The sequence below is a fragment of the Tubulanus polymorphus genome, chromosome 5, assembly GCF_964204645.1.
Source record: "Tubulanus polymorphus chromosome 5, tnTubPoly1.2, whole genome shotgun sequence".
NCBI lineage: Eukaryota > Metazoa > Nemertea > Palaeonemertea > Tubulaniformes > Tubulanidae > Tubulanus > Tubulanus polymorphus.
In genome coordinates, this window is record NC_134029.1 from 410550 (window position 1) to 432921 (window position 22372).

General features: G+C 41.0%; 1 protein-coding gene across 2 annotated transcripts in view; it reads right to left on the reverse strand.

Moving 5' to 3' along the window:
* LOC141906367 (multiple C2 and transmembrane domain-containing protein 1-like) overlaps positions 1–22372 on the reverse strand; it is a 57438-nt gene that overhangs the window by 21370 nt on the left and 13696 nt on the right. For both annotated transcript variants that reach the window (XM_074795617.1, XM_074795616.1), the window contains exons 3-4: positions 12544–13007; positions 11018–11080 (exon numbers count right to left, since the gene is read on the reverse strand). In XM_074795617.1, the coding sequence (XP_074651718.1) occupies positions 11018–11080; positions 12544–13007 (527 nt within the window). The remainder of the gene's footprint in view (positions 1–11017; positions 11081–12543; positions 13008–22372) is intronic.

Consider the following 22372-nt stretch of genomic DNA (forward strand, 5'->3'; position numbering starts at 1 on the left):
GATAGTTTAAACCGTGTACCGTGTATATACGTGAAAATAGCCTGCAGTTCTATTTATCAGAGCTGGGAAATATCACCTGTATATCAAATATCAGTTCCTCCTTCTCAATTAAAATATCACAATCAAAATACCGCGCAATAATTACAACAATCAACTGTCACAAATTTCACAAAACGCTATTTTCCACACAATGATCCACCATACTATTCCAAAGCTCCACAATGTAATAATTTATGCGCTGGCTGTAGCCGGATGAAATTCTATCCTGCAGTCGTTTGTACAGTTTGATGAAAGCTCTGGTCAAGTCCTCTGACTCTCTCCCCGCTCTCTGCCTCACACATCGCACATAAATCTATTTTCATCGCTCGATGCTGTCACTGATAATACACCGGTCAAATGTGTTCATTTCCTCACCACAGTTCTAATGATTTCTCTATCGCCAGTTTCACAGAGTTTTATTCCAATCACAGCACCACGGATAAACTAGGATTACGAACATGTCTTATCCTGTGGCACCGACTTCCTCTACTCCTATTGTTTACCAGTAACAACCTCTCAACTCACAACAGTATTTAATATTAAATTACTGTACATAATGAAGCATTCATTCTAACAGCAGCACCGCCCTAGAGAGGTCTATCACTCCCCTAGAGAGGACTATAACTCCCTTAGAGAGGACTGGACATTCCACTTTGATTCCAACATTGTCTAACACTTCACTATACGATGAATCAATAGATAAAAAGTAGTATTTTTTCCTGTAAATGCCTCCTCGCACCACGCGCGCCTGTACACACTACTGGTGACACTAAACAGTGCTGTATAGATTTCATAGTAAAACGTATAAAAGAAACAGTTTGAGTCAATGTCACCAGCTGTGATCAGAGGACATCAGTCCCTCTACACATCACCTCTCTCCCTCTCCCTCTCTCTCTCTCAACTCTCCCTCTCTCCCTCCCTCTGCCTCTCCCTCTCCCTCTACAATATACACACCACCTCTCTCTCTCTCTCTCTCTCTCTCACTCATACCAGGGAGGTGGATCCCAACATCATCATCAGTTGAAAACAGAGGACATCACTTCAATAGATCACCTATAACATCACCTCTTTCACTCATTCAAGCATCATCTCTCACTAGCATCTAGCATTTATATTTTCAACATCACCAGCTGTGAACTGAGCTCATCACTTCAATAGATGATCAAATGAAATTGTTTCAATCAATCGCTGTCACAACAAGTTGAAGCTAATTACGAAACAGACCTCAGGGCTCAGAGGAGGTCAGGGAGGGGGAGGCGTGCATCAGGTAAATCTGCCACATCATTTACCGCAGAAATTATCAACTAATTAAAACAACACTACTTCTCTCAGAGGAGGTCAGGCCACCTCCCTCAGAGGAGCGCTAATAACCTCCCCAGACTATTGAGTAAGGAATCATCCATCTCTTCAAGCTTGTTACACTCTATCTATCTCTTCTCTCTCTTTCATCTGTCATCAGGTTCTTTTCATTTTCTATCAATAAATTCCTGTTAAACTGGTTGTATCAATAGATCCTATTGATCTATATCGATTTCATTGATTTGAGGATGAGTTTGATTGGTTCAGTTGATTCTATCTGCCTCCGGAACTGATCGCGATAAAAACCAATCAGAATTACAAATTAAATTCTTCAACTCTCACCGGGATTCCTAAACCTCTTTAATACAGCGGTTCGAGGCTCACATCCAAAAAACACATCTCCCAACATTCAATCTGAACGTTGATTAAATTCCACAACTTGTATAGTCTGGAGTACAACAATAGACTCTGCTCAATATTGAATCCAATTCAGAGATAACTGTTCAACTCAGCTATTTGTTGAAATATTATGACTTGAGCGGAGTCTACTGTACCATCCAACTCAGATATCACTCTCAAGTCAAAAGATCCGACTTGAGCGGAGTCTACTGTACCATCCAACTCAGATATCACTCTCAAGTCAAAAGATCAGACTTGAGCGGAGTCTACTGTATCATCCAACTCAGATATCACTCTCAAGTCAAAAGATCAGACTTGAGCGGAGTCTACTGTACCATCCAACTCAGATATCACTCTCAAGTCAAAAGATCAGACTTGAGCGGAGTCTACTGTACCATCCAACTCAGATATCACTCTCAAGTCAAAAGATCAGACTTGAGCGGAGTCTACTGTACCATCCAACTCAGATATCACTCTCAAGTCAAAAGACCTGAAGTGGGACAAATTCTGGGCAGAATGTAGATTTTGAACTTGAGTTTCAGGTTTCTATAGAGATTGATGAACTGTGGTTGAGTGTCTCACACAGAGTGTCTCACACAGAGTGTCTCACACAGAGTGTCGCCGAGTGTCACAGAGTGTTACGGATTGTGATGTGAATTCTATAATCATTAACACATGTTCATATAAAACAATGCACACAGTAAGAGATTCCTCTTAGGGCAGAACGGTCGCGTAAATAACCATAGTACGATATCTATCTGATAATAGTACGATCTCAATTACTTCATTTTATCTAGAAATTTGTCAGAATAGTGGATCAGTCTATTTCATATTATCAATTATGCATGATTCAATCTGATTCACAGGGAGACTAAATAGCGAAATAATTCATATCAGTTTTAATAGATCAGAGCATCCCGCACTCCATAAATCTAAATATTTAGCAGATTTAATATTGGTAGAAAACCCCCGGAGAGTAATTTACAGAGAGACGGTAAGGCTATAGATTATACCACGCTGAAATCATATTGTTGTATTTGTCTAATATTTGGTAGAAATACTATAAATTATAGGGTTCCGGATGATAACTATTAAAGCCTAGCTTTTACCAAGTTTTCCATTCATTAGTCCGGTCCTATCTGTTCAACGAAACACACTGATTTACAGTAGACATCGGTCGGTCTGATCCAGTTCTATCCAGACTAAACCGGGCATTGAACTCGACGGTCAGGAAAAAACTGGGCAAGAATCCTTCACCCGTAATACATACATCAATGTATACTGATAAGCCATTTCTCTCTCAAGAGAGCTGGAGAGAGGGAGGAGAGAAAGAGAGAGGGAGGGAGAGAGTGGGAGGGAGGGAGGGAGAGAGGGAGAGAGAGAGGGAGAGAGGGAGGGAGGGAGAGAGAGAGAGGGGGGGGTCACTGTGTAAGCTGCAGTAATTTGTCAATATTCAATATAAAACTGATGTTTTCCGATGTTGGTTTTTATTTGATGTCAAAACCAATTTGTCGTCATTTTCTCCGGAGATTTTAATAAATCTCGACACACAGACACATACAGTAAAACCCTCACTAGCCACAGTCGGATTTCTCGTGGGTATTGCGATAAGAGCAAATGGATTTATGATTAACCCTTTCCCTCGCGTCGTATGTCAATAATCTCTAGCGATATATTTGATTGATTTCTATTGATTTTTCAGTGATTAGTGATACATATAAGACTCCCTTCACTGCTGACCGATGATTTGTTATATCTGACGAATAGAATTGCTATTTTTCTGGTTCATTAGTTTCATTCGTAAATTTCTTCTCGTTTCAAATAGTAGCAGCGCTACAGAACTTCAACATTGTTTGCGTTGTTATATAAACGCTTACTATATTATAAGAATGAATTAAGTATGATAAAGTATGACATGGTATAAGTTGTTAGTATATTATAGGTAGTGAATTGCTGACTGTATCGGTGAAAGGAGACAGCGGATGCACTAACCGGTATCAATTGAGAATGTCTTCAGATCAGAGAGAAACCTTGAATATTATCGATTCACAGATCACATTATTCTATACACTGAGATATATATGTATGAAACTACATAGACTGTGACTCGGTATCAGTAACAGTCAGAGAGAAAAAACACATCCCTCACCATCTTTACCTATTGAATTACAAACATTTACGAAATGACAAATAACTGATATAGACAAGGAGTTGACACCAGTTTATAAGAGACCACATGTAGACAAGTGATGTAAAATATGGAAACCCAGACTCACTCACAAACCAACACAATTCATGCTTGAAATGTACAGATTAGTTAGAAATGGAGAGTTGAGACCCTCTCACTTCCCCTCACCTCACCTCACTACATGGATACCCCCTCACCTCACCTCACTACCCGGATACCCTCTCGACTCCCCTCACTACCCGGATACCCTCTCACCTCCCCTCACTCTAGATACAGACTTCAGCTCAGTTTTATTAGGTGATGATATATATTTGTAGAGACAGGTCTCGCTGATGGCAATACCATTAATACACATTAAACCATACTGGATGAGACACAGGTCAAATGATAAAACCCTCCCCATCTGAGAGGGGGGGGGGGAGAGAGGGGACTGAGATAGTTTATGGGTATTGATATCAAACAGATGGATGAAATAATGGGATAGAACGCAGTATAGTTTACTGAGGTAATAGCCCATAACAGACAATCTACTGACTGACCACTGATACTGACCAATGACTGACCACTTACTTATCAAACTGACCACTTATGGGTGCTACTGACCAATGAGGTAATGACCGCTGATAGGTGGTGCTGACCGTTGACCAGTTGTACTGACCGCTGACAGGTGGTGCTGACCACTGACCAGTTGTTCTGGGCCTACTGACCACTGACTGAACCTACTGACCACTGATGAATGGTATTGACCACTGACTGGACCTAATGACCAGTGATTACAGGGTAGAACTCGCTTTCTGGTTCAGACATTTCTTTCTTTTTTCACGTTATATCATTCACTGTGAGACTACAATCTCTCTCTCTCTCTGTCTCCCTCTCTCCCTCTCTCCCTCTCTCCCTCTCTCCCTCTCTCCCTCTCTCCCTCTCTCCCTCTCTCCCTCTCTCCCTCTCTCTCTCTCTCTCTGTCTCTCTCTCTGTCTCTGGTGGTGAGGTTTGTTTCAATATGAACACTGTGTAAACACTTCAATAAAATCATTTTCTATCGATTTGTGTAAAACTAATTCCAACAAATGACGATCAAGTGAGCAGGGTTTCTATGATTACAGCAGTTATACCATTAAACCAAACCATTCTTAGCTTGAGATCTAAACTGATTGTCTGGTTATCCAGTTACCGGGGGTCATCTATCGGAGTATAAACCATCAATTCTTTAATCTATCTTTCAATCTAACATTTTGTATCGGTCCCTCGATATCGCTAATTCATTCACGTAGAAATAATTAAAATTGATTCCAGTTTTATGAGTGTCATTAATTAACTATGAGCTCACACAGTCTTGTGGATTTTATGAGCTAAAAACACATTTAGGGTAGAAACCGATATTCATGTTTCCCGAAGGGGTCTCAATATTATGATTAGTCAATAATGAAAGCATTGACTTCATTGATGTGAGGTTTGTTTAGTTCGTCCCAGGAAACAAAAGTTAATACAAGTTGTTAAGAAGTTGAAGTCCGAGAGGGGGATGGATGTGTATATTCACTTTAGAGTCCATGATCAGATACAGGGTATCAATCAAAAAATACTTTTCCCACACAATGGCATCATGTGTGGACTGACACAAGGACTGGAGGTTTTATATAGGAAGCAAAGGGCAGAGACTCCGGATAATCAGCATTATGAGGGTTTTAGACTTTAATGATTGCAGGGACATATTCCAGAATATGGTTTCCATACCAGCCATTGGACTGGTTCCCTTACCAGCCATTGGACTCACTCCATTACCAGATATGGGATTTACTTTCTTGTTAGAAATAAATCCCATATCTGAAACCAATATTCAGTAAATAGTGTGAACTAATAAACCAACACTTCCCCAGGAGAGTGAGAGGAGAGTGAGAGCAGAGTGAGAGGAGAGTGAGAGCATGTTTATCAATCTGTGACCCCTCCCTAAAGCCTGAAGGGAAATACTGAACAATGTTTATCAATCTCTGATTTCAACCACTATTCATTCATTACTGATTGATGTATTGAATTTCCCCCCCAGAATTTGCAGAAATGTTGTTATTGTTTTCACAGTTACACAGTCCTGTAGATACAGTACAGTAGTTATATACAATCAAACTAATTATTGTGTTTATTGCACTGTTGAATGATGTGTACACAAATTAGCTAAAAATATGTCATCATTTATACAAGAAAACAGTATAGATATTGAAGTCATTTCGTGCCTGTTGACCAATCAGCATTGATATCTGAGCCTGTTGACCAATCAGCATTGATATCTGAGCCTGTTGACCAATCAGCATGGATATCTGACCCTGTTGACCAATCAGCATTGATATCTGAGCCTGTTGACCAATCAGCATTGATATCTGAGCCTGTTGACCAATCAGCATTGACTGAGCCTGTCGACCAATCACTACCCTCATTATTCAGTATATAAATGCAGTAGTGTCTGACTAAGTCTTCAGTATCTTTGAATTATTTTTAGGAATTAAAAATATCTTCCTCAGAACAGAACAGAACTGATTGTTGTAACATGAAAGAATTTCTAAACAACGAACGATAAATGGTTTAACTGTAAAACCACCGGTGGGAGGAACAACAGCTTCCTGAGATTCCTGACAGAAACAAAGTTTACTGAAAGATTTACAGCTGTTTTTACATTTTCAACAAAGTTCTCACGAGTTCAAAATATATCAACATTCGATGCGCGCAGGATTGATTGAATACGTGACGTGAGCTGATTAAAACAACACTGATGAGAAAACTAGTGAATTATTTACGGCAGAAAGAAAATTAACAAAAAATGTGTCGTAATACGACAACCGGTGACCTGCATGTATTCAGCGGTGCGTACAAAACAACGGAATAGTCTATTCAGAATTCATCGAATTCTATATCAATTGAAATCATATTTATTATTGCACAGTCCCTTGTTAAAATAAACAGAATTCTGTAATATTTGACTCGGAGCTTTCCGGTTAAACAGTGTTATATGAGCTAAAACTATAAGGACGTTTTTTACCTGTAGTTCTCGAGCTAAACTATGAAGATCCTCATTATCTGTATCCTCTGAGAATGACATATTTCTCCTCCATTCTAATCCATCACGAAACAACGCTTTATAATTAAACACATTTCTCTAAATCTCAAATCTACGTTACACAGATAATCAATATCAGTTGAATCTGATAAAACGTTAGTATTTCAGCCCTCAGACGTCGACGACAACACCTCGTCACGTCCCGAGTGTTTATCTTTTATAATATAGAAATCCGATTCAGATCAGATGTGATCTACATTCATCATCAGTTTCTCTACATTTTATCCTGCACTTAATCATACCTCAACAGATTCATTATCAAATTAACTTCTCTAAACACAATCAGTAATCAGTGATTAACAGCAGCAGCAGCAGCAGTAGCAGCAGCAGTAGCAGCTAATTGTCTACGTGAAATTAAACCCTGAAATATTCACATCATCCTGTTTTCAAATTGATCTTCGCGCACACTCCACTCTCTGAATTGTCGTATGGTTGTAATTGCCACCTCTAACAACACAGAACAACATCAAATAGTTCTGTTCCATTTCACATTAATTACTGCATTTGGTTCCTGATTGTTAGATGTATTTCCTGTAATTCTGTTCCTAGCAGCCGCAGCAGCAGCAGCAGCACCATCAGCGGTAACTGTGGTAGCTGTAAGACTGACTGAACTCTGCTACAGTGAGAGCGATGTTGCTGCTGCTGCTGCTGCTGCTGCTGTCGCTGTCGTATTGACACCTATAATGTATTGATACTAAACACTTGTGTGTGAAACTAGAAATAAATTCCACCAATTAATGAATTACTAGTTATTAGTATTAACGATCCTCACTCGCCACAGTAGACTAATGTTTGATCAATGATTGATTGATTGATTGATTGATGTATGAGTTATCATTAATCACTACTTGACATCAATCTCTTCAATCTCTCTTTCCCTCTCACTCTCTCTTTCCCTCTCTCTTTCCCTCTCCCTCTTCCTCTTCCACTCTCCTTCCCTGTCTCCCTCTCCCTCTCCCTTTCTCTCTCCCTCTCCCTCTCCCTCTCTCTCTCCTCTATCTACTCTCTCTCATCAATCGCTAACCCCTCTTTCACTCCCTTATACAAATTTCGTGATTGCCAATATTAGATTAAGAGATGATGTCATTGAACTGAAGAGGACCAAATTCTATCCATCAATAATTATAAATCTTAATGAACACTACACAACACTCACTCATTCACTTATTCCACTAAATAGCACTTACGGCGTACAGACAGACAGATAGTCGAGAGCTGTGCAGTTTTTAATGATTAACTCATCAAATTCTTTCGACGAATTCATAAATAACCAATAACTTCAGCAGCAGATGAAGAATGAATAAGCTCAGACAAGAGAGATCGGACCTAGGGTTAGTTGTAGGGTAGTGTTGAAATACGTATATCCCATATACTGTAAAAGACATGAAGTAGATATCAATATCACTCTCACTCAGTGAAATATCATCACTGTTTGAGATATAACTCACAGCGAGAGAGATTACTCTCAATATCTCCACTATATCACAGTGAGTAATTGATATCGTATTCACATCACAATTCTATCACGTTAGAAACGTGTTCAGAATCAGCATCTTATAAACATTATACACTATATACCTTCTTCAATAATCCATAATTTATCACCTCACCCAACCCCCACCCACCCCCACTAATAATCCATACTGTATCACCCCACCCACCCCCACTAATAATCCATACTGTATCACTCTACCCATCCCCCACCCACCCCCACTAATAATCCATACTGTATCACCCTACCCATCCCCCACCCACCCCCACTAATAATCCATACTGTATCACCCTACCCATCCCCCCCACCCCCACTAATAATCCATACTGTATCACCTCACCCAACCCCCACCCACCCCCACTAATAATCCATACAGTATTAACCCCTGTCAGACTGACACACAGCTCATTATCAAATCTCTTATTGTTTCTTGGCGTCAGAAATGTACAGGGAGAGGGAGAGAGGGGGAGAGTGACGGGACCCACTGACCGACTGGCTGATATCTGATTTGTCTTCAATCAGAGTTTATAAGACAAAACCTCTCAGTAGAATCAACAGACATCTCACACAAGACAAACACATTAGTGAATTGAGTATGAATTCATTCTCCCCTCATTAGACACGACCCGTGAGGGCAACCACCACATCATGGTTTATTCAGATTTCTGCCCAAAGCAGTTGATCAGAATTCAGGAGTCACAGAGCTACTGAGTGTGATTCCAGTAGAAATAATAACCGCAAGACAATAAGTCATAGACATACTACGATGAATCCTAGTTAGAATCATCAGCTATACCACGAGGAATCCTAGTTAGAATCATCAGCTATACCACGAGGAATCCTAGTTAGAATCATCAGCTATACCACGAGGAATCCTAGTTAGAATCATCAGCTATACCAAGAGGAATCCTAGTTAGAATCATCAGCTATACCACGAGGAATCCTAGTTAGAATCATCAGCTATACCACGAGGAATCCTAGCTAGAATCATCAGCTATACCACGAGGAATCCTAGTTAGAATCATCAGCTATACCACGAGGAATCCTAGTTAGAATCATCAGCTATACCACGAGGAATCCTAGTTAGAATCATCAGCTATACCACGAGGAATCCTAGTTAGACTCATCAGCTATACTACGATGAATCCTAGTTAGAATCATCAGCTATACCACGAGGAATCCTAGTTAGAATCATCAGCTATACCACGAGGAATCCTAGTTAGAATCATCAGCTATACCACTAGGAATGCTAGTTAGAATCATCAGCTATACCACGAGGAATCCTAGCTAGAATCATCAGCTATACCACAAGGAATCCTAGTTAGAATCATCAGCTATACCACGAGGAATCCTAGTTAGAATCATCAGCTATACCACGAGGAATCCTAGTTAGAATCATCAGCTATACCACGAGGAATCCTAGTTAGAATCATCAGCTATACCACGAGGAATCCTAGTTAGAATCATCAGCTATACCAGGAGGAATCCTAGTTAGAATCATCAGCTATACCATGAGGAATCCTAGTTAGAATCATCAGCTATACCACAAAGAATCCTAGCTAGAATCATCAGAGATACCCACGAGGAGCCCCAGCTAAATACATTTCGGAAGGAACCTTCACCCCTAAAAACAATATCTCTCCTCCTGAACACAACAAGAAAATCAAAAAGTCAGACAGAATTTCAAACAAATAAATCTCTGAAATAGAAATATTGAATAAATATTGATACAAAACGTGCTTGAGATAAAACTATAAACTGTGCTTAGGTAAATAGAGAATAGATAGCAGCTACAGCAGCTACAGCAGCAGCAGCTACGGCAGCGGCACCAGCAGCAGTAGCAGCAGCAGCTACCTACTGCAGCAGACCCAGTTTCAAACTCAACCCAGATAGCTGTGAAATGAGAGTTTTAAATATTACTTTGATAACTGGGAGTTGGAAAAGCTTGAATGATTTAGGTTTCTTTGATTGTGAACTATTCCTCCATTTCCAGTTTCTAGGTAGAGTAAAACATGTCTGTAATAGCCCAATAAATATCAACAATAAGATTACAAAATAGCGAGACAGATAAAAACATAGAACTACAGTCACATGCCACAGTATCCTATCACTGGATATTCCGTTTTAATTGAACAAGGGTTCGTGAAATGTTGAAGCTTAAAACGATGAAAATGTTTGAATTGATGTCTACATTGAAACCAAAATTTGAGTTAAAACTTTTCCACGCAACTGGACTCAGTTTCACAACAAAGATTAGTCTAAAATTAACAAAGTTAGAGCTTTCAAATAAATGTTATTTATTCTAAATCAGTTTTACTTTATAGTTTGCATTTGTAGGATTAAATGGATTAAAGACTTAATCCTCTTTGGTAAAACTGGGTCAAACGGAATGAAGCTGATCTGCGCGTGAAGGATACACTGGCAATGGAGTCTGATTCTACCACCATACTAGTTTCTAGTTAAGATACGTAGAATTAAATTTAAAAATATTTTTTACTTCACTTTCTTTCTTATGACCGACTCGCGGTAAAGTAAAGAATTTCTTGTGAGTTGGAGATTTCTGTAAATAATCAATGATCAATTCATTAATTGTTTGTAATAAAAATTTGATTAAATAATAAATTATACCAATGATTCAAAAACATTTTCCAGATATTTTTTTCATAATGCAAAATTGAATGTAATATACATGAGTGAAATGTATGTGAATTGGTCCATTCTGATGTGAATGTTAGCATAAGGCCGACCAATAGTGACAAAACGTTCAATCTAAATTCCCTTCTAAAGGTTGTAATGTGAAAACTAATGATTACTGATGATATGCAAATTTATTCAGTTATAAATAAGCAAATCTAATTACTAGAATTTGGGTCTGATTAGAAACACTTTGAATCAGAGACTGATTGTCATTGAATAGAGACAGTTACCACACCTGACTGGTCACCACACAGTTCACTGGTCACCACTGACCATTGCACAAACCTTCAAACCCTATCAGTCACTAGAGCTCAGTGGTCTAGAGGTTAGGACAGTGGACTGACAAGTGAGAGACCCCGGTTCAAATCCCAGTGGGGTCAGGATCTAGGGTTAGGGTTACAGACTTAGGGTTAGGGTTATTGACCTAGGGTTAGGGTTAGTGGTCACCAAGGGTTGGTTGGGGGGCCTTTTACTACGATTATTTTTGAATTTTTTTTTAAGTTGAAAGTTGACCTAAAAGTTATATTTGGGGGACATTTTTTTGCTGCCCTGATTTACATCAATGGGGAAGTCAATATTTCAATTCATTCGAACACAAACAATTCACTGGTAACTCTCTATCCTGAAGGATTTAAATCACCTGTAGTGAATGAGGATGGTTTTAGTGTTCAGCTTCTCCAGCAGATGGCAACATGATAGTGAAACTGAGAGATTAGTGTCAGTTTTATCTGACAGAGAGCAGCACTGTTTGTGTAACACCTGCCGCAGGTGCCTGGATTCTGTACCTGTCACATACCAGGGCACTAAAAACTTTTACCACAATGATGATATATCAAATTCATTTGTGAGATTATGATATTTCCAAATGTTTCAGTATAGGAATGGGAATTCTTTTCTCAAAAATCTCTGATTTTCAAATAATCTGTGAATGATTTAGAGATCTGAGACATATGATTTGACGAAGTCACGAAGTAACAGATTGTGAGAATGTCAGAATTTATTTTCCAGAATTCAGTCTCAAAACATTATTTAATAATGATTATGAACTGAAACCATGAGAAATTAATTATAATTTCTAAAATCTAATTCTGACAATGAGGGTTACATTGAGATAAGGGCGGTTTATACCCGCATGGTGGGCAGGGGGTAACAGGGTGTTTAATACCCGGGGATGAGGGATGACCAGGGGGGACGGGGTGTTTGATACCCGGGGATGAGGGGTGACAGGTGTTTGATACCCGGGGATGAGGGGTGACAGGTGTTTGATACCTGGGGAGAGGGGTGACAGGGTGTTTAACCCCCCGGGGTAGAGGAGTGAGTACTTACGGTAGTTGTGTGCTCATCAGTTGCTATTCCACTATCGACATCATTTCCTGTATCTTCCTTCTCGTTTTTGTCCTCTTTTTCCTCTAATGATTGTTGCGGTAACATCCCCGGATCGCTGAAACTGCGTTCGTTTTGAAACGCTCTATTTCTATCGGACTCTGATCCGGCACCAGTCCCAGACGCACCCTTCTGATCGGTCGAATCAAACAGTTTATCGAACTGTTTTTCCTCATCTGTAACGTTGCCGTTTTTTAACTCATCCACCGCGCTTTCGCTTTGTTGTTTTTTCAGGTTTTTTTCGGCCGAACGTTCGCGACTTTTCGACCGGATTTTCTTCAATTTACGGAAGCTGTTTAGGACTTTTTTACGGCGTTTAGTGCTGGTTTCCGGGTCGGCTTTCCCGGCGGTTGTAAGATCGGACGAACTCGCTGATTTACGATCGATACTGTCATCTTTCTTTACAGCTGAAAAAATTACAACTCAAAATAATTAATTTTTCACAACGTCAGAATTTGTTTTTCAAATCTAAAAACGTCAAAATCATGTTCCATAAACATTTCAATTCTTGGGTCAGACTTTTTTTACAACTGAAAATGAAATAATCATTAATTTTCACAAGCTAGAAAATTCTAAAATACATTCATTAGTTGAAATTTCAAAATCACAAACTCCTAAAATAGTTATTTCTAGTATTTTTGAAGTGAATGATGAATCAAAATTGTGTGATTTGTTTTCGTCGCTCGAAGGTGAATCAAAATATAAAACATACTGCCCGATTCTTCAGGAACTTTCTCCAAGTTGTTTCCGGCAGAATCTGCTCCTAAATTCTCCTCCTCAGTCATTATCAATTAATAATCTTATCCTTAATCGATGTAGATATCCGTAGAATATAGGAATGAGAAGGATAGATTGAGAGAGGTGTAACACGTCTGTAGTCAGTCAGTCAGTCAGTCAGGTCGTGGTCCGGACCTGACAGGGATTGGTAGTTACTGGATATTAATGTTAATTCCATGCATCATATGGAACATATATCCTTTATTTTACGATCCAGGTTTCAACAACTGTTTCCACTCTCTCTAAAATCTATACTTTTTTATTCCTGTTTTATTAAAGCTCTCATTGTTTTGAATATTTCAAAATTCTCCGGATTCGTTTGGGGAATGTTTTTAGTTTAGAAAATGCGACTTCAGAACAAACTTCTATTCGTTTGGGGAATGTTTTTAGTTTAGAAAATGCGACTTCAGAACAAACTTCTATTCGTTTGGGGAATGTTTTTAGTTTAGTAAATGCGACTTGAGAACAAACTTCTATTCGTTTGGGGAATGTTTTTAGTTTAGAAAATGCGACTTCAGAACAAACTTCCATTCGTTTGGGGAATGTTTTTAGTTTAGAAAATGCGACCTCAGAACAAACTTCTATTCGTTTGGGGAATGTTTTTAGTTTAGAAAATGCGACTTCAGAACAAACTTCTATTCGTTTGGGGAATGTTTTTAGTTTAGAAAATGCGACTTCAGAACAAACTTCTATTCGTTTGGGGAATGTTTTTAGTTTAGGAATTGCGAGATGTCATATTAAACTTCTATCAGTGACTTAAACAGCAAAACATGATTTATGTCAAATATCGAACTATCTATGAAATGTTATCACAAAAAATCATCATATTTAAAATAGGAATTTCCTCTAAGTTCATGAAGTGTACACAAAAATTATTGCGCTGATTTTCGTGTACTTAAAATTTGTGTTCTGAACAAATTTAACCACGGAATTTCATGAGGGAAAAGTTTTTATAAATCTGTTCAAACAAAAAATCTATAGTATAAGAATAATCAAGTATATTTAGTCATGTATGATCATGTGTGAGCCCCCCCCCCCTAATATTGAAAACAGTCTGATATCCATTCAATAAATATCTGATTAGACTTAGAATAGATAAATCAGATTAACATAAGATTTAACTGAATATATACAAACAGACCGCATTCAACAGGATACTGGTCAGTATTTGAATGGTCAGTATTAGAGTGGTCAGTTCTATCTAATGAGTAATGAATATACACGGGAACGCGAATGTTACCAGGCACTTCTTATATTCAATAATAGTTTTTTACGATGACGATGTCACAATACATCAAAATAAATTAATAATGCCCCGTGCACGTATTGTAATATGATGTAATTTACCCTTAGTCATCGTGACATAAAAAGCTGTTCGTCTCTAAATCCCTGCGAAACACAACAATCTAGTTTAAATCCGCGAATGACGTTGATTCGGCGTTATTTTGAATTCGTAGCCCGCACCGTCGACAGAACTGTTCACTAATTACACGATATACTGAAAATCAGTGAAGCCAATAGAAACTGTAGCACATGGTTTTAACGTTTGAATATTTAAATGAAAACAGCTGCTTTTATACATTATAAACCCAAACCCCGAACCCTGATTCTAAACTTTATACATTAATATTCGTAGATACGTCATCGACGCAGCGCGAGTAAAAAACAAACATTCAATCGATGTTATATTATTCATCGAATGTCATATTGTAATAATTACAATCAGAAAACAATGAACAAATTCTCAGTGACAAAAATGCGCGATTAGTTTTACAATTTCAGTATTTTTCAATTTATTAAATTTCTGATAGACAAAGAATACGAGAATCTAGTTCTACAGTGAGATTCAAGTGATTCCCGGCGCAACTGAATCAGATTCAAGTGATTCCCGATGCAACTGAATCAGATTCAAGTGATTCCCGGTGCAACTGAATCAGATTTGAGTGATTCCCGGTGCAACTGAATCGGATTCAAGTGATTCCCGATGCAACTGAATCAGATTTGAGTGATTTGCCGGTGTAACTGAATCAGATTCAAGTGATTCCCGGTGCAACTGAATCAGATTCAAGTGATTCCCGGTGCAACTGAATCCAGTTTCATGAAAAAATGTAATTTTTTAATCGATTCAAGATGAAACTAAATCATATCAACTTGTGTCAGATTTGTCAAAGTTGAAATGAATTGAATTTCTGTGTCGTCAGTCCGATCTCTAATACACTCTGTTCTGACAGAGATTGTATAGAATATATACATGTGTGAATTCTCTCGAGAAATCTAGTTTTTCTGCATCCAATATTCCGAGCAGTAATTGATGGCAAAATACAATTTCTAGATTGAGTATTTTAGTTATAAATTGCCGGGAACTGAGCACTGATATCGTGTGTTCGAATCTCTCCGGGGAGAGTTCAAATGTGCTTCCGTCAAATGGATAATACTTTTTATATAACACAGAACTACAGTTCACAAGATTCGTTGTTTTAACTACAAACAACAAACAGTAGTTCATAATTCCTCAACTGTAACAAGAAAATGCAAATATCTAGTGAGCAAAATATAGGGATTTTTGAATGACTTTTCTAATGATGAGTCGTGTGACGGTATTTGTAAATTTTTCATTGTTAATTTTCTGACTGTAAAATCAAATTTTCTTTGAAAAATCTTCACAAATCACTTTAGAAAGCAGCAGCACTAGATAGATATAAGATGATATGAGAAGAGGGGGTAGGGAGAGGGTAGGGAGAGGGTAGGGAGAGGGGAGGATGAGGGGGGTCAAACATTCAATAACTTACAGTTGATAATCATTGAATTTTGTGAAGTAGAACGATTGTTTTTAAATCCACACAAATTAATTCCCATTTCACTGAATAAAATAACAGTTTACGCACAATGATGGATACGAGATGGACGTGGACCGGCAGCATCACGACGACGAGAGGAGCAGGAGGAGGAACACGCAGATCTGATCACCGTGGAAACAAACATCTTCATCTCAGGTATATCCAGCATCCATCGAACTAATACTGACCATCAATTCCTGAACATCATCAACTTTTATAAACATTGAACAACGCTATCACTGAACTGAATGACTGAACCGTAGAATAGTTTTACTACAACTCAAACATCAATGAGCGAGTGAATATTTCAAATCATTCGAACACAAACAATTCACTGGTTAACTCTCACTCCATGAGTTCAATACCATCGAGTCTACAAACAATTCACTGGTTAACTCTCACTCCATGAGTTCAATACCATCGAGTCTACAAACAATTCACTGGTTAACTCTCACTCCATGAGTTCAATACCATCGAGTCTACAAACAATTCACTGGTTAACTCTCACTCCATGAGTTCAATACCATCCAGTCTTCAATCACTCGCGGTACAAATACATATCAGATTTTTCATCCACAATTCTCTACGTCGAAACCGATAAATTCCCAGCTGATGATGAACAGTCACGAGGATATCAATGATAAATAGATGACACACAGGACGGCAGACTGATGGACCAGCCGGGATGAGAGAACTGATGGACCAGCCGGGATGAGAGAACTGATAGACCAGCCGGGATGAGAGAACTGATCAGGTATTGAGAGACACCTACTGATTGAACTGTATCTCTGACTATCAGTTATATCAATTATATATTATTGCTACCGTTTGAAATTAACGCTGAGAATAATTCAACCCTAGAGAAATCAACATGAATTTATAAACACCACCGATCAGTGTCAATAGATACTGCAGTGGCGGCGGCCCTTTACACGGTTCATATCTGTTACCAGTACTGGGTTCACTATACCCTGTCAAACGGTTCAATGTGACACAAACTGCCCAGCTATCCTCTCCTCTCTCTCCCACACGCCTGATAACGACAAAATCAGATCCGGAACATTCAGCAAGTCTTTTGTCATTGAATCAGTGCACCAATCAAATCAATCAATTTATCGTACATCCGTGAAGAACATCGTCTCCAGGTACAGCATACACATAACCCCTTCCTCACAACAGCAGCAGCAAACTACACCCCCCCCCCCCCAGCAGCAGCAGCAGCAGTATCTCCTCAGGGTACACTAGGGGGTGTTGAGAGCAGGGGAGAGCGAGGGGAGGGGGAGTTTAGAGCAGGGGAGAGTCAGATAGGTGACAGAGAGGGAGAGATAGAGGCTTGAGTACAGAACTAACAAATATTAATCAACAGAAATATTTCATATTTGAAGGTAAAACTGATGAAGCAAGCTGTGCATAGAGGAAAGGAGACAGGAGAGGACTGGGTTATTAGAGAAATGTCAACATCACTCACAGTCATCAGTATTCAACAACTCGTTATATAATCATCCTGCAACCTCCTCAAAACAACCTCATCTCCTGCATACCTCTCTCGCTGTCTCTGTCTCATCAGTCTAGAAACGCCTGCCGATCAGGTATTCAAGCGATGCTAGACTCGCTGTTCAGGTGTTTGTATAGTATTAGAACTAATGGATGAGACCGAATCTAATGACAAACACTTCACTGTTTTTATCATTAAACCTAGCAATAAAATCATAGTTTATGAGGAGACAGAGAGGGAGAGAGAGAAGGGGGAGAGAGAGGGAGAGAGAGGAGGGGGAGAGAGAGAGAGAGGGGGGAGAGGAAGAGAGGAGGGGGAGAGAGGAGGGAGAGCGTGTTGAGAGTGAGAAACTACCGTTAAAATTACTAAATAGCTACCTGTCATCGGAAAGTGTAAATGTAGCAATGTCAATATAGTCCATTAGCAATTTAGTCACTTTCCTTTAGAGAATTTTAATATCTGAATATATCAATAATCACTCTTCCCTACAATGAGCACTTAGCTGACAAATTCAGAGAATATGTGAAATAATGTGTACATTGTCCACAAGGTCTAGAAATATGTGAAATAACATGTTTCAGTAACCCAGGTCTAGAAATATGCAGTTTGTTTAAATATATCCTCGATATAATAACGTGATTGTGATTAATAATTTGATATTTTAAATGAAAAAGCGTTTAAATAAAGTTAAATATTATAATGTTTCTTTAGATAGCATCAATGTAACTGAAACAATGATGTAAAGCAGCATACCAGTCTGATCGGAGAGATCCATCAGCTGTCATAGTCTGGACGGGGAGATCCATCAGCTGTCATAGTTTGGACAGAGAGATCCATCAGCTGTCATAGTCTGGACGGGGAGATCCATCAGCTGTCATAGTCTGGACGGGGAGATCCATCAGCTGTCATAGTTTGGATGGAGAGATCCATCAGCTGTCATAGTCTGGACGGGGAGATCCATCAGCCGTCACAAACTACAAACTCTAACCCCGTGTCCTATAGATCAGTTCCTGGATCAACCCCGGGTCACCATAACTACTGACAGTCTCCTCGTATCTGAACCTGGGAGCTGGTTATCAGTCTAGCCTCATCGGACCCACCAGTAACTACTGACAGTCTCCTCGTATCGGAACCTGGGTGCTGGTTATCAGTCTAGCCTCATCGGACCCACCAGTAACTACTGACAGTCTCCTCGTATCTGAACCTGAGAGCTGGTTATCAGTCTAGCCTCATCGGACCCACCAGTAACTACTGACAGTCTCCTCGTATCAGAACCTGGGAGCTGGTTATCAGTCTAGCCTCATCGGACCCACCAGTAACTACTGACAGTCTCCTCGTATCTGAACCTGGGAGCTGTTTATCAGTCTAGCCTCATCGGACCCACCAGTAACTACTGACAGTCTCCTTGTATCGGAACATGGGAGCTGGTTATCAGTCTAGCCTCATCGGACCCACCAGTAACTACTGACAGTCTCCTCGTATCTGAACCTGGGAGCTGGTTATCAGTCTAGCCTCATCGGACCCACCAGTAACTACTGACAGTCTCCTCGTATCTGAACCTGGGAGCTGGTTATCAGTCTAGCCTCATCGGACCCACCAGTAACTACTGACAGTCTCCTCGTATCTGAACCTGAGAGCTGGTTATCAGTCTAGCCTCATCGGACCCACCAGTAACTACTGACAGTCTCCTCGTATCTGAACCTGGGAGCTGGTTATCAGTCTAGCCTCATCGGACCCACCAGTAACTACTGACAGTCTCCTCGTATCTGAACCTGGGAGCTGGTTATCAGTCTAGCCTCATCGGACCCACCAGTAACTACTGACAGTCTCCTCGTATCTGAACCTGAGAGCTGGTTATCAGTCTAGCCTCATCGGACCCACCAGTAACTACTGACAGTCTCCTCGTATCTGAACCTGGGAGCTGGTTATCAGTCTAGCCTCATCGGACCCACCAGTAACTACTGACAGTCTCCTTGTATCGGAACCTGGGAGCTGGTTATCAGTCTAGCCTCATCGGACCCACCAGTAACTACTGACAGTCTCCTCGTATCGGAACCTGGGAGCTGGTTATCAGTCTAGCCTCATCGGACCCACCAGTAACTACTGACAGTCTCCTTGTATCGGAACCTGGGAGCTGGTTATCAGTCTAGCCTCATCGGACCCACCAGTAACTACTGACAGTCTCCTCGTATCGGAACCTGGGAGCTGGTTATCAGTCTAGCCTCATCGGACCCACCAGTAACTACTGACAGTCTCCTCGTATCGGAACCTGGGAGCTGGTTATCAGTCTAGCCTCATCGGACCCACCAGTAACTACTGACAGTCTCCTCGTATCTGAACCTGGGAGCTGGTTATCAGTCTAGCCTCATCGGACCCACCAGTAACTACTGACAGTCTCCTCGTATCGGAACCTGGGAGCTGGTTATCAGTCTAGCCTCATCGGACCCACCAGTAACTACTGACAGTCTCCTCGTATCGGAAACTGTGAGCTGGTTATCAGTCTAGCCTCATCGGACCCACCAGTAACTACTGACAGTCTCCTCGTATCGGAACCTGAGAGCTGGTTATCAGTCTAGCCTCATCGGACCCACCAGTAACTACTGACAGTCTCCTCGTATCGGAACCTGGGAGCTGGTTATCAGTCTAGCCTCATCGGACCCACCAGTAACTACTGACAGTCTCCTTGTATCGGAACCTGGGAGCTGGTTATCAGTCTAGCCTCATCGGACCCACCAGTAACTACTGACAGTCTCCTCGTATCGGAACCTGGGTGCTGGTTATCAGTCTAGCCTCATCGGACCCACCAGTAACTACTGACAGTCTCCTCGTATCTGAACCTGGGAGCTGGTTATCAGTCTAGCCTCATCGGACCCACCAGTAACTACTGACAGTCTCCTCGTATCTGAACCTGGGAGCTGGTTATCAGTCTAGCCTCATCGGACCCACCAGTAACTACTGACAGTCTCCTCGTATCTGAACCTGGGAGCTGGTTATCAGTCTAGCCTCATCGGACCCACCAGTAACTACTGACAGTCTCCTCGTATCGGAACCTGGGAGCTGGTTATCAGTCTAGCCTCATCGGACCCACCAGTAACTACTGACAGTCTCCTCGTATCGGAACCTGAGAGCTGGTTATCAGTCTAGCCTCATCGGACCCACCAGTAACTACTGACAGTCTCCTTGTATCGGAACCTGGGAGCTGGTTATCAGTCTAGCCTCATCGGACCCACCAGTAACTACTGACAGTCTCCTCGTATCGGAACCTGAGAGCTGGTTATCAGTCTAGCCTCATCGGACCCACCAGTAACTACTGACAGTCTCCTCGTATCTGAACCTGGGAGCTGGTTATCAGTCTAGCCTCATCGGACCCACCAGTAACTACTGACAGTCTCCTTGTATCGGAACCTGGGAGCTGGTTATCAGTCTAGCCTCATCGGACCCACCAGTAACTACTGACAGTCTCCTTGTATCTGAACCTGGGAGCTGGTTATCAGTCTAGCCTCATCGGACCCACCAGTAACTACTGACAGTCTCCTCGTATCTGAACCTGGGAGCTGGTTATCAGTCTAGCCTCATCGGACCCACCAGTAACTACTGACAGTCTCCTTGTATCGGAACCTGAGAGCTGGTTATCAGTCTAGCCTCATCGGACCCACCAGTAACTACTGACAGTCTCCTCGTATCTGAACCTGGGAGCTGGTTATCAGTCTAGCCTCATCGGACCCACCAGTAACTACTGACAGTCTCCTTGTATCGGAACCTGAGAGCTGGTTATCAGTCTAGCCTCATCGGACCCACCAGTAACTACTGACAGTCTCCTTGTATCGGAACCTGAGAGCTGTTTATCAGTCTAGCCTCATCGGACCCACCAGTAACTACTGACAGTCTCCTTGTATCGGAACCTGAGAGCTGGTTATCAGTCTAGCCTCATCGGACCCACCAGTAACTACTGACAGTCTCCTTGTATCTGAACCTGGGAGCTGGTTATCAGTCTAGCCTCATCGGACCCACCAGTAACTACTGACAGTCTCCTTGTATCTGAACCTGGGAGCTGGTTATCAGTCTAGCCTCATCGGACCCACCAGTAACTACTGACAGTCTCCTTGTATCGGAACCTGAGAGCTGGTTATCAGTCTAGCCTCATCGGACCCACCAGTAACTACTGACAGTCTCCTTGTATCGGAACCTGAGAGCTGGTTATCAGTCTAGCCTCATCGGACCCACCAGTAACTACTGACAGTCTCCTCGTATCTGAACCTGGGAGCTGGTTATCAGTCTAGCCTCATCGGACCCACCAGTAACTACTGACAGTCTCCTCGTATCTGAACCTGGGAGCTGGTTATCAGTCTAGCCTCATCGGACCCACCAGTAACTACTGACAGTCTCCTCGTATCTGAACCTGGGAGCTGGTTATCAGTCTAGCCTCATCGGACCCACCAGTAACTACTGACAGTCTCCTCGTATCTGAACCTGGGAGCTGGTTATCAGTCTAGCCTCATCGGACCCACCAGTAACTACTGACAGTCTCCTCGTATCGGAACCTGGGAGCTGGTTATCAGTCTAGCCTCATCGGACCCACCAGTAACTACTGACAGTCTCCTCGTATCGGAAACTGTGAGCTGGTTATCAGTCTAGCCTCATCGGACCCACCAGTAACTACTGA